The 16,232-nt window shown below is 39.0% G+C and overlaps 1 protein-coding gene across 2 annotated transcripts; it reads left to right on the top strand.

Annotated features, from left to right (window-relative positions):
* Nucleotides 1-3: 3 nt before the first annotated feature.
* Nucleotides 4-15,611, top strand: LOC132867085 (acyl-coenzyme A thioesterase 9, mitochondrial-like). Of its 2 annotated transcripts, XM_060899804.1 has the most exons (16): nucleotides 4-126; nucleotides 384-457; nucleotides 3,094-3,120; nucleotides 3,658-3,703; nucleotides 3,808-3,978; nucleotides 6,455-6,492; nucleotides 6,593-6,676; nucleotides 7,405-7,508; nucleotides 7,822-7,895; nucleotides 7,996-8,063; nucleotides 8,235-8,346; nucleotides 11,594-11,684; nucleotides 11,771-11,856; nucleotides 11,953-12,040; nucleotides 13,759-13,909; nucleotides 14,702-15,611. In XM_060899804.1, exons 1-16 carry the CDS (start codon nucleotides 113-115, stop codon nucleotides 14,758-14,760), a joined length of 1,287 nt encoding a protein of 428 aa, XP_060755787.1. In that variant the 5' UTR covers nucleotides 4-112; the 3' UTR covers nucleotides 14,761-15,611. The 2 variants fall into 2 exon arrangements, with proteins under 2 accessions (XP_060755787.1, XP_060755788.1); XM_060899805.1 differs by lacking the exon at nucleotides 3,094-3,120.
* Nucleotides 15,612-16,232: the final 621 nt, after the last annotated feature.

Below are 16,232 nucleotides of genomic sequence, written 5' to 3' on the forward strand. Positions count from 1 at the left end.
GGAGCGGTTGAGAACGCAGCCGTACTGAATGTATTACCTTAACTAGGGTTCAGGGTTAGACTTGTCAAATCTTAAAACTGCTTCAGGAAAAAAAAGAACAAAATTGAATAAAATGTTTTCACCGAGGTAACTGCAGAAGTTTGGAGTTATTATTTATTCTCTGTATTAGCTTTTCTAGACATAATGAACACATTCTCGAGCTTTCTGACCTGCTAATAGCTAATAGCTAACCTGTTCAGTTGGGTTTATTTTGTGGGTGTGGCACTGAGCTTAAAATAGTCTCTTTTTCTTATTAAATGTGTTGTTTTTATCTTCTTGAATGCATTGCTGTGTGATATTATATTGAAGTTCACTCTTCTTGTCAATATTTTTGATTGTTTCAGGGTTTTGAAGTCAGTAGCATCTCTGACATGCAGGGCTTTTTCCCAACAGGGCAAAGCTCCAGATATGGCTGAAGGTAAATCAATCAATCAATCTCTCTCTCTGACACACTTTTGTAATCAAGATAAAGTTAATGATATTGAATGCATTTGTTTACTAAGGAATCAGCACTCTGTGGGTGTTCTGCTGTTGTAGGAAAATAATCAACAATAGTGTCACTGTAACCACCACAGAATTCATTCTTTCCCTCTAACAGCACATCCTCCAGGGCTCGACATTAATTATTATACCTCCACTTCGGGGGGGGGGGATACTGGTTTTCCTCTGTCCATCCGTCCGTCCGAAACACCCTTTTTCTCAGCAACCACAAATCATAGCCACTTGGTACCAAACTTCAGCTTGGGGTTCTGTACCGTGTGTACCGTTTTCAGGCCTGTTGCACATTGACTTCCTGTTTACTGACTGAATGTATTTACAAAACAAATGGCGTGGATTTACGAACTCTTCATAACACTTTTCTCAGCAACTACAAATCACAACTGCTTGATATTTGGTACCAAACTTCAGCTTGGGGTTCTATACCGTGTATACCATTTTGAGGTCTGTCGCACATTGACTTCCTGTTTACCGACTGAATGTGTTTGCGAAACATCTCATTATCTGTAGCCGCTTTATCCTGTTCTACAGGGTCGCAGGCAAGCTGGAGCCTATCCCAGCTGACTATGGGCGAAAGGCAGGGTACACCCTGGACAAGTCGCCAGGTCATCACAGGGCTGACACATAGACACAGACAACCATTCACACTCACATTCACACCTACGCTCAATTTAGAGTCACCAGTTAACCTAACCTGCATGTCTTTGGACTGTGGGGGAAACCGGAGCACCCGGAAGAAACCCACGCGGACACGGGGAGAACATGCAAACTCCGCACAGGAAGGCCCTCGCCGGCCACAGGGCTCAAACCCGGACCTTCTTGCTGTGAGGCGACACCGCTAACCACTACATGTGCCGCCCTTTGCGAAACATATACGGTGGATTTACAAACTGTTCGTAACACTTTTCTCAGCAACTACAAATCACAACTGCTTGATATTTGGTACCAAACTTCAGCTTGGGGTTCTGTACCGTGTATACCGTTTTCAGGTCTGTCGCACATCGACTTCTTGTTTACCGACTTGAATGTATTTACGAAGCATATAGGGTGGATTTTGCCGCTATTTCAAGAAGCAAAATGCTATTTCAAAATGACAGTTTACCAGGATGCTGTTTGAAATCCCTGGGGAGAGACACTGCTCTTTACTTACGGTACTTGTTTCAGGGTTAATTATTTGTTGAAGTCAACATTCATAATAAGTGTGCTATTCCTTCGATTGCTTGCATTCTGATCTAAACCATACAAAAGAAAAATACAATAAAAAGTCAGAATGAAATGAAGATTCACCACAGATATTTATTTTATTAAGGTGTTTGATCACCATTTCTCCAATTTCAATGAATTCAAAGTCTAATAATCTATAATTAGATATTACGAAGTTGTTACTTTTACACACACACACACCCCTACCTGCTGTACTTGGCTTCCCCGGAATTTCGTACATGATAACACAGCCCGATCACTGAGGGGATTGAACTAGTTTTCTTGGAACTTTTATTGTTGTAACTCTTGAATAATTACTATAGAAATGGTGATTTTCAACAAATATTCAACTTGTCCCGTCAGACAGGCAGATGTGGATTTGACTTGTCTGGACCAAACGTTTGGTTTTCCCAGAAAGTCAGACTACCATTAATGTCAAGCCCTGGTCTAGTGTTTTATTCCTACACCACAGCAATTTGTCAACAATTATCATTTGTGATTTATTTAAAAAATGACATTATATTTAAGTTATTCCACGAAATCAAGACGTACGGTACATGAGCTGATAGCCAATGAGGCACGTAGCACCGAGTTGGCTACAAGCCATGTACGATGAGATTGAGTGGAATAACTGTTTTATTCTATCCACATTCACTGGATTTTGAGAAATGGAGCATTGTTACTTTTTTTGCAAATTCAATAAATAAAAACGTTTTTATACGAAACGTCCGACAAAATAATTTCCGCTTAGGATGTAAACAAACCAGCGAAAGGACAGGAGCAATTTGTGAAAAATGTGATAATTCTTGAAAAATTATAAAGATACATTCTTACCATCACATACTTTTATTCCTTTGTATTTTTGGGGGGTTTGTTTTCGAGTAGAGTTTTTATTTTGTCCTCAGTTGGTTTAGCAACGCTCCGCCATTTTTGTTTTTCTCTCCTCATGGTACATGAGCTGATATCCTAGTAGTAGAGTAGCCAATCGGAGAGCACATACACAGAGAATGTGGATAGTATAAATATATTTATCCAATTATAGTTGCATAGTCCATGAAGGATGTGAATTCTCGTTATCACTTGTGTTCTATCAGCTATAAATAATTCCCTCATCAGTCTCTTTAATATCTTGAAGTTAATAAGACAAAAAAAGAAAAAAACATGCAAGTGTAAACTTACAGCTTTACGTCTGACTGGCACTTGAGACTCCTTCCAGAAACGTTCAGTTCATGAGGCGTGAAATGCGAAAGTGCTGTTGTTTTAGAGTGTAAATTGCTGTGATTTTGTCAAATTGATCCCATGATTGTGTGTTTTTGTTTTGTTCTGTTTTGACACATCTGTGTGTTCCTACAGGAAACGCACACTTGCTTGTGACCAATGGTGTGTTGTTGGTAAAATTAAATCGAATCAGCCTTTATTAACTCTGGAAGCTTCCTAAATAATCATTTCTCTTCTTTGTAATCTATTTATAATCCCACACAGAAATGGCCTCTCTGGGCATCTTTATCTTTCTTCCACACAGATTTATTTTCTTCCCTGTTTCTCTGGCTCATTATTTCCCTTTAATATCTCTCTGCTGTGTTTCAGTATTTAAGGATCGTTCTGTATTCAGGTATTTTCTTCTACGGTGTCCTCTCATATCGTCCCAATAGTGCAGTAACATAGCGTAGAGAAATTACTGCTTCCATTATCTCCAACTCAAATGCAGTATGCAGTTTTTGGCCATATAGTGTGTGTTTTTTTTGGGGGGGGTTTGCCAGAACTCTTTGTCGTAATTGGCGATCAATAGGACAAGCGAAGCTGTTATACTAACTGGGACGATATGAGAGTACTCTACTCTTCTGATGCAGATGTGTGTAACAGTTATGCCTTACGCTCAGTAGACTAACTGCTTCCTTTCGACGTTTTTCCATCCAGTACGCAATCGGCTGAGGCAGATCGTAGGAGCATCAACCAACTGGAAGTACGTCTTTGTGAAAAGTAATTTTGGACATATAGCGCATATGTAATTTTAAAATGAGCTGAGGAGTCTAGTTTAAGTGTCTCTTTCATGATTTCTTCACGCAGCGATCATCAGCAGGCTCTGGCTGAGAGAATCTCCCTGAGTAAACACCTCGCTAACAGTCAGGACGAACTTCCCGCTAAGACGATGAAGGAGAGTGAGATTGAGGTGCATCTTCCGTTAGGGACGCAGCCAGCGCTCCGGGAGAAATACCTCACCTTCCACAACACCGTCAGGTACCAGAGATGCACCAGAACACTTCAGTACCTGCTGCATGAACAGTGTTTGCAGCTTGAGCTAAGAGTTCTCCAGTGTTCTGTCACCTTAACTCTGTCCGCTATCTACAGTATATCTACAGTACACGTGACACTATTTCCTGTCGAAATTCACTTGTAATAGCATTGTAGTACGGCATATTGTTTTTGGGTTTTTTTTCCCTCGCTTGACTCAGAACTTGTACCATATTCATTTGAAAGGTAAAAAAAAAACACCTTGATGTCATTCAGTGCTTTTCTGACTTATTTAATCTAAACCTTAAATTTAGTCATGTATTTAAGTTACCTTTAAGACCAGCCCTTATATTTAGTAATGAATTTAAGTACCTTTACTGAACTTTTTAAATTCATTAAATATACTAGTAGCTGGGGCGACACGGTGGTGTAGTGGTTAGTGCTGTCGCCTCACAGCAAGAAGGTCCGGGTTTGAGCCCCGTGGCCGGCGAGGGCCTTTCTGTGTGGAGTTTGCATGTTGTGTCCGTGTGGGTTTCCTCCGGGTGCTCCGGTTTCCCCCACAGTCCAAAGACATGCAGGTTAGGTTAACTGGTGACTCTAAATTGACCGTAGGTGTGAATGGTTGTCTGTGTCTGTGTGTCAGCCCTGTGATGACCTGGTGACTTGTCCAGGGTGTACCCCGCCTTTCGCCCGTAGCCAGCTGGGATAGGCTCCAGCTCGCCTGCGACCCTGTAGGACAGGATAAAGCGGCTACAGATAATGAGATGAGCTACTAGTAACTTTAAGACCCTTTTTTATCCCCCGCTTGCTGAAAGGCCCGAAGGGGGATCATGTCGCGGCGATGTCCATCTGTCCCGGGAAGGGTGCTCACCTTCTGAAATCAACTCCTCTCACAATTCTTGGAGGAATTTCATGAAACTTGACAGGATTCTTTGTTATATGTCGGCAATCTGCATATTATAATTTTGTTAAATTGGGTCACATTTTACCAGATTTACAGCCCTTGATTAACACAATTATACTTCCACAATTTCATGAAGGTGTGCTTGCCTTCTGACATCAACTCCTCTCACAGTTTTTGGACAAATTTCTCGAAGTTTGGTAAAAGGCCTTGTTATTTGACAGTAATACGCCGATTGCGATTTAATTTTGTTTGTGAAAATTTTCCCAGAGTTTTGACCCTTGATTAAATAAGTTGTACTTTGACAATTTCATGAGGGTGTACGTTCTTCTGAAATCAACTCCTCTCACAATTTGTGGAGGAATTTCACCAAACTTAATAGGATTCTTTGTTTTATGTCGGTAATACACATATAGATGACTTGCAACCACGTGATCAAAATGTGCTACGTCATGAGGATCTGCCATGATGGTGGATCTACAAAGCAACTAGGACGGCAGCCGCTGAAAGTGTGTCTGTAAACAGTGCCAAATTTTCTCAGTATTACCACGATTTGAACGCTCGAGAGAAGATCGATATGTGGGTTTTGACCCATATCATTTAAAAAAGTCAGACTTTTCTGAAGTTAAATCGCTTCTACCGACCATCGAGTACCCAGATATCACGTTCTATCTGGCTGAAGAATCAAGTCCGACCTTGGACGAAACGGAGCCCGTTTTCTGAGTGGGTGCCCAGTCTGAATTGTTTCTATCGTATAATTTTCCTGGCGTTCCTAGAAGCGAAACGGTAATACACGTGTTAAAATTATAACAACGACTGAGTGAACCAGGACAAGAGAGAACGTTCATTTTTATAGCAAAATTCTAGCAACAGGAAATAAAATTCTTCCACGATATTATCGAGAAAGCTTTTGAATCTCATCTGAGAGAAAATGATTACTGCAAACACGAGCTGTTTTGGTTTTAGCGTCTGTTAGATCAGCCCTGCCGATTTTGTTCAGCCGGGCTCGTCTCCTCTCCGTACTCAGCCTCAGAGTTTCCTCGCCCTCTTTCCGAATCACGGACGCAATTCTAAACAATTGGAATGTGCCACGGTCACGAGTACTGTTGTGACCACAACCATGTACAGCACAAAGATATGGGATCGCTAAAAGAACGCTTAAAGCAGTGGAAAAACAGAGTTGTGCACGCGTGACTGTTTTGTATGGAATGTCGCTTAACCCCACGTTTGTATCTCCACCAACATGGCCGACATCCGGGTTTCTGTTTTGCTTTAACGTCACTTGCAAGTCATGGATTGCAATTTCGTTCAACTCCGTCGCATTTTGCCAGCAGGGGATATTGTGGTCTCTGAGCACTCTTGTTGGTATTCTTAAAAGTAGTAGTGACTTTTTTTTTTAAGTACGTTTAAATGTTAAATTTAGTAATTTTGTTGTAAGTAAAGACACTTTAATTTAGCATTTCGTAAACTTTTAGGATACTTTAAAAATATCTTCAAGATGTTAATTTGTCTAGTGTTTATGAAATGTTCTTGTAAAATCACTCTTGATTTTTTTTTTCTTCCCCCCCCCTTTCCAAAAAGGTTTGGTCGGATTTTGGAGGATCTTGACAGTTTAGCAGGTACCCAAAGCCAAATTAAAAAAAATACAATCAGATCTTTGTCAGGTTTTTGTGCAGCATTATACATTGTTGTTTGTTTTTTTTTTCTCCCCCCCCAAAGTGCTCATCTGTTACTCTCACACGTGGAATAAAGAGCTTCCGAGATCGCCTCTGTCTATCGTTACAGCTCTGGTGGACAAAATCGGTAAACGCCTGCGATTATTTTAACACGGTGTTCTTATAAGAGTGATTCCACGCTTATGGGTCCTGAAATGGGGACATGAACTTATTTTTAAAAATTCACCTAAAACCATTTCTTTTTTTACCATCGGGTCACAAAACATGTAATCTTTAATGAATGATATGTTAAAAGATAACTTTAATTTTCTGAGATGTAATAAAAACATATTTATATGCCAAAGTCAAGCCTATGAGTTCCAAAATGATGTCTGTTCCATTACTTCTGTTACGATTGTCCATCTCGCGTCTGTTACAAATTAATTACAATCTAGCTATATACCATGTTAATCTTATTGAAAGAATGTGTATGTTTATTCTACTACACATGTTTATTAATTATATTTGCTAAAACATCACCTTCCTATGTTTCAAAAAGTAATTCTACATTGTTAAAATTGAGAATCTATATGTCCACAACACTTCTGTTACGTTCTGACTTTGGCATATAAATATGTTTTTATTACATCTCAGAAAATTAAAGTTATCTTTTAACATATCATTCATTAAAGATTACATGTTTTGTGACCTGATGGTAAAAAAAGAAATGGTTTTAGGTGAATTTTTAAAAATAAGTTCATGTTCCCATTTCAGTACCCATAAGCGTGGAATCACTCATAAAGGTGTAAAAACGGCAGTAATATTATCCAATACGTACATGTGCATCTTGCACATCTTACTGTGATTGATTCCTAGACATGAGAAGGAACGTAATTTACCCAGATTGTGATATCAAGTTCACGGGTCATGTGACGTGGGTGGGAAAGACGTCGATTGAAGCTAAGATGCACATGACGCAGGTATGTAAGCCCAAGCGAAATGTCGCACACCGTTAACCGAGACAGTGTGAGTTGTACACTCGCACAGGCAGCTTAAATTCTCCAAACGTCACCGACACCAATCTTTATCATTTCTGTATTACTGATGATGATGATGATGATGATGATAAATCTAATCTAAAGTGCAGTCTCTGCTGGTTAGTTAATCGATACTTGCTAAGGCTGGTATGAGGTTTGTGTAGTATGGTGCGTGTGTGTTGCATGAGCTGATTTTCTTTTTCATATCAGCACAGAAAGTGCTCTGGTCAGTGTTTATTCCTTCATGTTTCCCCAGTTCCATGACGGCGCTTACGCTCCAGTGTTAGATGCTACGTTTGTGATGGTCGCTCGAGATCCAGAAAATAAAAGGTGTAGCATCGAGCAATGATTGATTGAGTTCTAAATCTCGTATCAGTTAGCATGTACAGTTTATTAATAATACGAACTGCTCTCTTCTTTACAACTTTAGGGCAGCGTTTGTAAACCCTCTGAAACTGGAGAACCCTGAGGAAGAGAAGATTTTCCAACAAGGAGAGAGTAAGCAGTTTAATCTGTGTGATTGATATTACACACATGACTATTGTGTGTGTGTGTGTGTGTGTGTGTGTGTGTGTGTGTGTGTGTGTGTGTGTGTGAATGTTTGTCATTTGCATTAATACGTCTGTTTTGAATGGAATACACTCAGAACGGATATAATCGTCTTTTCAGTTAACAAGAAGAGACGTGTGGAGTTGAGCACCGCCTCGTTACTCAAGGTGGCTCCTACAGCGGAGGAGAGGACGCTCATACACAGCCTGTTCCTCAACACACTCGACACGAAGTAGGATTTATATACACACGCGCGCTCAGTGAAAAGCCAATAAACATGAAGACAAGTCTTGCTCGACTTTAGGACTTCCTAAATCCTGTTCATACGCATCAAAATACTAATCATAAATTAATCATCAGTATTCCTGGTCTTTTTTTTTTTTTTTAATCCCCTGCTCAAAGAAAGTTTAGCTGAGGATATAGAGACAGGTTCCATCTGTCCGTCCATCTGGTCACGTTTTCGTTTCCAGGCCATATCTTTAAAACTATTGAAGATACCTTCATGAAACTTTTGTAAACATATCAAGTAACATGTGAACTGGTGCCTTTTTGCTATTTTGGATTTTTTTTGGGAAAAAAAAAGTATTTTTCAAATTTTTACATAAAAAATAGATTTTGACTTCATTTCTAAGAGCAATGCTCGTTTCCGGAGCACATATCCAAAACTCTTCATGATACGGATTTGGAACTTGGTATACATGTTAACAAGGTGGTGTAGATGTGCCTTTTCATACTAAGAAATTTGAGAAATTTTAATTTTTCATGTTTCCATGGAAACAATTTCAGACTGAGTCTCTCTGGTTAGTCTTAGGGGTAGGTTTTGCTTCCGGAGCAGAACTTGAAAACTATGAGTGGTATGGTCTTGAAAGTTGGTATATGTGTTGATGAAGTAATGTATATGTGCCTTTTACTAAGAAATGTGAAGTTTAAGTTTTAGCTCGCCTGGACCAAAGGTCCAGTGGGTTTATGCTATGGGCTGCTGAGGTCAATGTAAGGGTTGGTTTCCTGCAGCACAACTTGAAAAATGTGACAAATAATATCTTGAAAGTTGGTATATAGGGCGGGGGATATACAGTGCCGCCTAGTAGTATTGGCACCCTTGAAGTTTATGTACTTAAAGTTAAGCATCTCCTGAACAAAAGTGATGTAGTGATGCAGAATTTTTCTACAGATAGCTCGTGGTTAATATAAAAGAGCAAAGTATCAACAAAATAAAAAAAAAAATAAGCAATTAGAGTGAAAAAAAAAATGAAAAAGGTAAATCTTGCTGTATCACTAGTATTGGCACCCTTTGTGTCCTAAAAACCTAACTAAACCTAATTTGACTCACCTATGGTAAATTACAAATGGAAATCACCTGTGAAGACCTGTCTGTGCCCATGTGACATGAAATGGCCAATGAATGATGAGATTTGTGTTTTGAAAAACCAACCGTTTCACTCAGTCCCTTTTTCACAATGGTGAAGACAAAAGAGCTGTCTGAAGAAACAAGAAATGCAGTTGTTGACAAACACAAGAGCTCCAAAGGATATAAAGCCATCTCCAAAGAGCTTGGTATCCCTGTGTCAACAGTGCGTAATGTTATTAAGAAATATTTGAAGCATGGAACTGTCAAGAACCTCCCTGGGCGTGGGGGTAAGAGAAAAATCAATGATAGAAGTCGTCGAAGGTTGGTGCGATTGGTGGCAGAATCACCTCAGTTAACATCTACAGACCTGCAGGCCCACCTGGAACAGTCTGGGGTAACTGTTTCAAGAAGCACCATAAGGCACACACTCAACACAGCAGGGCTACATGGGCGGAGGCCAAGGAAGACCCCATTATTGAAAAAAAGACACAAAAAGGAGCGTCTGGAGTTTGCGAAAGAGAACCCGGACAAGCCACAGTCCTTCTGGGAAAATGTCCTGTGGACAGATGAGACAAAAGTAGAGCTTTTTGGGAATTCTCACAGGCAGTATGTTTACAGGCGCTGCAATGAAGCATTCAAAGAAAAGAACACCCTACCAACAGTCAAGCATGGTGGAGGATCAATAATGCTGTGGGGCTGCTTTGCTGCATCTGGGACTGGAGGCCTTACCCGTGTCATAGGTATTATGAAATCTGAAGATTATCAACAGATTTTGGAGCAAAATGTCCTGCCCAGTGTAAGAAAGCTCGGTTTGAGGCGAAGATCTTGGGTACTCCAGCAGGACAAAGACCCCAAACACACATCTAAAAGCACACACAAATGGTTAGAAAAGAAAAAATGGACTGTTTTGAAATGGCCAGCAATGAGTCCTGACCTCAATCCAATTGAGAATCTTTGGGGGGAGTTGAAATCTGCCATTGGCAGAAGGAATCCTTCAAATATCCAAGACCTAGAGTGCATAGCGAAGGAAGAGTGGGAGAAAATACCACAAGGCAAATGCAAGAAGCTCATTGATGGCTACAGGAAACGTTTGGAGGCCGTCATCGCTGCCAAAGGGTGTGCAACCAAATACTAAGGAGGGGTGCCAATATTCCTGCACCTGCTGTATTTCTGTTTTTTGTTGTCTTAGAAATTAAAATGCCTATTTTGAACGAAAACAACTTTTCAGTTCCTTTGGACCTTCAATTAAAAGATCTTGGTATTGCAAATTGTGTCCATTTCCATTTATTTCTGGAGATATTACAAAAGTTGTGAATAAAATTAAGGGGTGCCAATACTGCTAGGCGGGGCTGTAGATGACTGTGTCTTCTTGTTCCTGTTGTATTGTTCCAAAAGAAGCCTTGATGGTTACTTTTATATTATGCCTGATCATGGCTTTGTTTTTGTTTGTTTTGTCACATATGAAAAAGAACTCTTTTTACCAGCGAGTCCTGGCCGAGAATGCAGTACGTTCTTTGCCACAAGCATCATTCGGAATCAAAAGCAATAATTCTGAAACAGTTTCCTTATAAATAGCTTAAAACCTTATTTAACACTTATTCATCGAAGGTGAAGTGAATATCGGTGTATGATAATTGAGACAAAGTCAAGGTTATTATTCACTGATCTTCACTGAGTCTGAGGCGGATAATTGTTTCAGTATAAATACACAGGTGATTATTTGGGGAAAAAATGGTATTAAAAATTTTTCTTTCAAACTTCCAAAGCAGCGTGTAAATGTAATAAAGGCGCGGCGCACACTTATGTCACTTATCTGTGCCGACTCACATAAAATACTTTGTTTGAAATGGATAAAATAAATCATAATCCCACCTTACCATTGAATAGTTTTAGACCAAACTTCGTAGCATCTTTAGTGCTTTTAGGAGCAGCGTTTTCTTTCATAATTTGTAATTCTTTCTCACTTACGGTGACGAAGCGATTGGCTGCCATTTTGCTGGGTCACTCGAGGTGATGATTGAGAAATAGTCTGAATCTCTTGAGCAATCAGTGCACTCGATTTTCTATGATCACCTCCATATTTATACTAAAATGAGAGTGACTTTTTTTTTTTTTTTCCTCTCCTGTATAGAACTGTTAGCTTCCGGGGTCGAATCCTTCCCCCCAACTCTGTATGGATGGAGGACGCGAAGTTAAAAGGCTTGGTGATTTGCCATCCACAGGTCAGCCAGAAGCCACCCATGTGAATGAAAATGTAACTTTTTTTGGGGGGATGAAATTTTAGTGTGTTTGTGTGTCTGCAATCCAGGAGAGGAACATCTTCAATCGGATATTTGGTGGTTTCCTGATGAGAAAGGCGTATGAGCTGGGCTGGGCCAATGCCTGTACATTCGTGTAGGGTTCAGCTCTGCTTTGATCTTTTCACATACTTTTACTCAGTGATCGGTGTTGTGTTTACTGATGACGTTTCTATCGCTGTATTTATCACAGTGGTTGTCGGCCGGTCCTGGTGGCAGTGGATGACATCATGTTCCGCAAGCCGGTGGAGATCGGCTCCCTGCTACTGCTGTCCTCACAGGTAGAATAAAAAAAGCAAACCACTCCTATACTATAGGTATTGTAGGAAAATAATGAATGACAGGGTGGTTAGATGAAGTGGAGTTACTATTACCATTTCAAACTTGATTAATTTGAAATTGCAGCACGTCCTGAAGTGCTTTATTTCTCTTGTACCACAGAAGTTTGCCAACACTAACAGGTTATATTTATGTTTAAAGGTGTGGAGCTCTATATGGGCCTTTCAGTGACATCACAGATTTTTGTTTACCACGCAGCGTCCATTCTATTGCCAGGCAAACGAAGAAACAGTCGCGACAGTTGTTAATGAAAATCAGAACGACTGCAGTCAGTACAATCTCTGAAATGATTTAAAAAAAAAAAATCTATATTATACCAGCAGATTGCGTTACATCCAAAAGCTGAAACATGCAGGCATCACAGATCCATATAATTTACACACACGTATTTATTTTTTATTCTGCACACTGCTCTCTCTCTCTCTCTCTCTCTCTCTCTCTCTCTCTCCCTCTCCCTCCCCCCCCCCCCATGTACGTGTGTTCACAACTTCAGATGGCTTAAATGCAGAAGAGGAGTTTTGCTGTGCTTGAGTTTACATTAGATAAAAAAATTTTTAAATTAAGGTAGAGGTAATTTACCCACACGTTTTTATTCCACTTGAAAAGTGTTCGTTAAACCAGCTATCAGATTTAGGACACTACGACATCCTGAACTATTTAGTTTTTGGGATTCCTACACTGGAGATGCTAAAGACTTACAAAAGTACAATATTTCAAGGCAGGTTTTGTGCCAGAATGTTATGGGAAATTCCTGATAAAGAAAAATCCCTTATTATGACACAGGTAAGCTAAAACATGACCTTCTAATAGTAATAAACAATCCAGGGCCTAGATCTAGCATATTTTATGGTGTTGAGCTGAATCTACATTACCGGTACATAACGAACATGCTGCTAGTCGAGCCAAGCATTAGGGGTTTCATAAAATATATCGCATCCAGAGCTACATTTTCATGTTGCACAGAGCTTTCCCACCAACTGATGTATAAAATGTTCTCCACACACATGGGAATGCTTTTCTTCCTGTTTAACTGCCGCTCGCCATTGTTCTCGTCTTTCTGGGTTCGCCAGGAAGCGGTGAAAAGTTAAACCAGGCTTATCTTCATGTCTGTTATTACATCCAAAAGCACTACAGGTCTCTGACATTGTTCTTTTAGATGTAACTTCTACAAGTTTATCTGTAGATATTTACTGAATTTGGCTTACAGTCGCTCGCGTACACTTGTGCCAGTTGCTGGCAAACACAAAGCTCGCCTGGCAACATGGCCGCATAAACAAGCCCGCAGTCCTCCATAAACACTGTCCGTGCCGTTATAGCAGGTATATAAACAGTCGTTCACTCATCAGCATCCCTATTTTCTGTCTCTTTAAGTCAGTAAAAGAAAAATTATGCAGCAGGAAGCTACAGTTTTGTTTTGTTTTGGCCCATAATAAACATCCTTACAAAAAAATTTCACCTTAGCAACGACTACATTTTTCTTTGTTTTGAAGCTGCACATTTAAGTGTGTTTAGTTTTAGTCCTTGTGAATGAGCTGTTACAGTAGAAACGATAATCCGATCACATCTAAAAGTGCTTAAGATTATTAACAGTTGCATTATTAATTGATTTTCAACTGCAAGTGTCTAGACTCTGGTGTTTTTGTTTTTTTGTCATCGTCAGGTGTGTTACACTGAAGGACACCACGTCCAGGTCAGAGTTCACACTGAGGTGCTCGACCCTTTGACCCGGCAGCACAACACCACCAACATCTTTCACTTCACCTTCCAAGTCGAGAAGCCTGTTCTAGCTGTGGTCCCGCAGAGTTATGGAGGTTAGATCTCGCGTCTTTATTTTTCACTCTCCGTGTGTGTTGTAGTAATAATAATTCAAGATGAATGGAATAAATGAGATCAAGAAAAGAAGTCATCACTTTACAACTGCAAAACCTTATAACAAGAATAACCTTATGTACACTACCGTTCAAAAGTTTGGGGTCACCCAGACAATTTTGTGTTTTCCATGAAAAGTCACACTTTTATTTCCCACCATAAGTTGTAAAATGAATAGAAAATATAGTCAAGACATTTTTCTGGCCATTTTGAGCATTTAATCGACCCCACAAATGTGATGCTCCAGAAACTCAATCTGCTGAAAGGAAAGTCAGTTTTATAGCTTCTCTAAAGAGCTCAACTGTTTTCAGCTGTGCTAACATGATTGTACAAGGGTTTTCTAATCATCCATTAGCCTTCTGAGGCAATGAGCAAACACATTGTACCATTAGAACACTGGAGTGAGAGTTGCTGGAAATGGGCCTCTATACACCTATGGAGATATTGCACCAAAAACCACACATTTGCAGCTAGAATAGTCATTTACCACATTAGCAATGTATAGAGTGGATTTCTGATTAGTTTAAAGTGATCTTCATTGAAAAGAACAGTGCTTTTCTTTCAAAAATAAGGACATTTCAAAGTGACCCCAAACTTTTGAACGGTAGTGTATGAATTAAGATAGGAGTTCTTTCTGGATTATGAATCTGAAAGCCTTCTGTGATGATGTTGTTTATATGGATTAACACAGAACTCGAAATGATGTTTTTAATATCTGTTTTTGTCTCCTCTAGAGTCCATGCTCTATCTGGATGGGAAAAGACACTTTGATGAGACAATGAAGAGCCAGTAAAGAACAGTATGCATACGATGTGTCCATAAAAGATGATGTCTTCCAATGCAATGCAGCAGACAAACAAAAGGAATGCAACTGCACTTTTTCTGAGGCGATGTTACATTGGACAGATTCTGTTTGTGTGCATGTATACGTTATTCATTTATAAATATAGATTCAAAATATTCACAAATATTTATACTTGTAGTAACATTGAACGTTTTTTTTTTAAAACACTTGTACTTTTACACACACACTCTCACTACAAAAATAGTGTATTAGACTGTGTCTATTGCACGTATTATTAAGATATTAGATGTTTTGTATTTTATATCGCTGTATGGATACGCTGCTGAGTGTCTTCGTTAACCAAAGTGTCTGTCTGTCTTTGACTTCTAGACTAAATTGATCATGGATTGAAATGTTTCACTCCGTGATATTTTTTTCTCCCAGTTTTTTTCAGTATCACATCCCGACAGCAATGTTATGTGGTTGTTGTCTTGTGCGTGTATATTACAATAAAAAATGATTAGCTACCAGAAGTTACCGCATGGACTAGGATAGCTGGCAGGTAAATGAAGGGATGAAGCAAGAAAGCAATATGAGTTTTGTCTTGTGAGCATCTTGATCAATGGTCCCAGTAAAAGAAAACTTCAAGTGCACTTATTCACCATTATGAGAATAAAGTTACTTTGGAACGGAAGGGTGTCAGCACAGTAAATCAAAGTTTCACGTTCTTAGCGTGTGCACATCACCTATGAAATGCCAGGATTTTGGTTTTTTTTTTTACTATAACAAACATTTGTTGTGTATTTCTCAAATGGTCATGTTTTTATGTTAAAGAGCCTAATAAAATCTAATCAGACACATTTTAGTGTGCTTATTAAGTTTATAAGAGATTTTTGATGGAATCATGTATGTAATGTTTGTGTGTATATATACAGTACACACTTGTGATTTTATTATTATTAACAGCAACAAATATACATTTGAATTCTCAGATCAGTTTTTTTCTAATAACAGCAGATCCATAAATAAATCACAGGTTGGTGGGTTTTTATTTATTTATTTGCTTATTTTAATACAGTGTGCTATCATTTTTATAGTAACACCTAATTCAGAAAAGAAATTTAGTCCATAAACTAAGACAAATCATAAATGGATTCGAAAATGTTACTTCAAAAAGAAAATGTCTCATTGTTGACATGTTCACATTTTCTGTAAGATGCTGATGTCACATTTATGGAAGGAGTCTCCAGTGTCAGTGTTTTGTATCAGTAAGAATTATACCACGGGAGAGATAGTAAAGGTTACGCTTTACAGTTTTTATGACGACTTTTTTTTTTTTGTCTTATGCTGAGATCAGGAGAATATACATTTGAATTCTCAGATCAGTTTCTTTTTTTTTTTAACAGCAGATCCATAAATAAATCACAGGTTGGTGGGTTTTTACTTTTGCGTATTTTAATACAGTATGTAAGTATTTTTAC

The sequence above is a fragment of the Neoarius graeffei genome, chromosome 19 (genome assembly GCF_027579695.1).
Source record: "Neoarius graeffei isolate fNeoGra1 chromosome 19, fNeoGra1.pri, whole genome shotgun sequence".
Taxonomy (NCBI): Eukaryota; Metazoa; Chordata; class Actinopteri; order Siluriformes; family Ariidae; genus Neoarius; species Neoarius graeffei.

Excerpts from the sequence above, each read along its gene's own strand:
- LOC132867085 (XM_060899804.1), top strand. Across the intron at positions 458-3,093 it reads AGCTCCAGATATGGCTGAAG|GAAACGCACACTTGCTTGTG; the intron begins GTAAATCAATCA and ends GTGTTCCTACAG. Across the intron at positions 6,493-6,592 it reads GGATCTTGACAGTTTAGCAG|TGCTCATCTGTTACTCTCAC; the intron begins GTACCCAAAGCC and ends CCCCCCCCAAAG.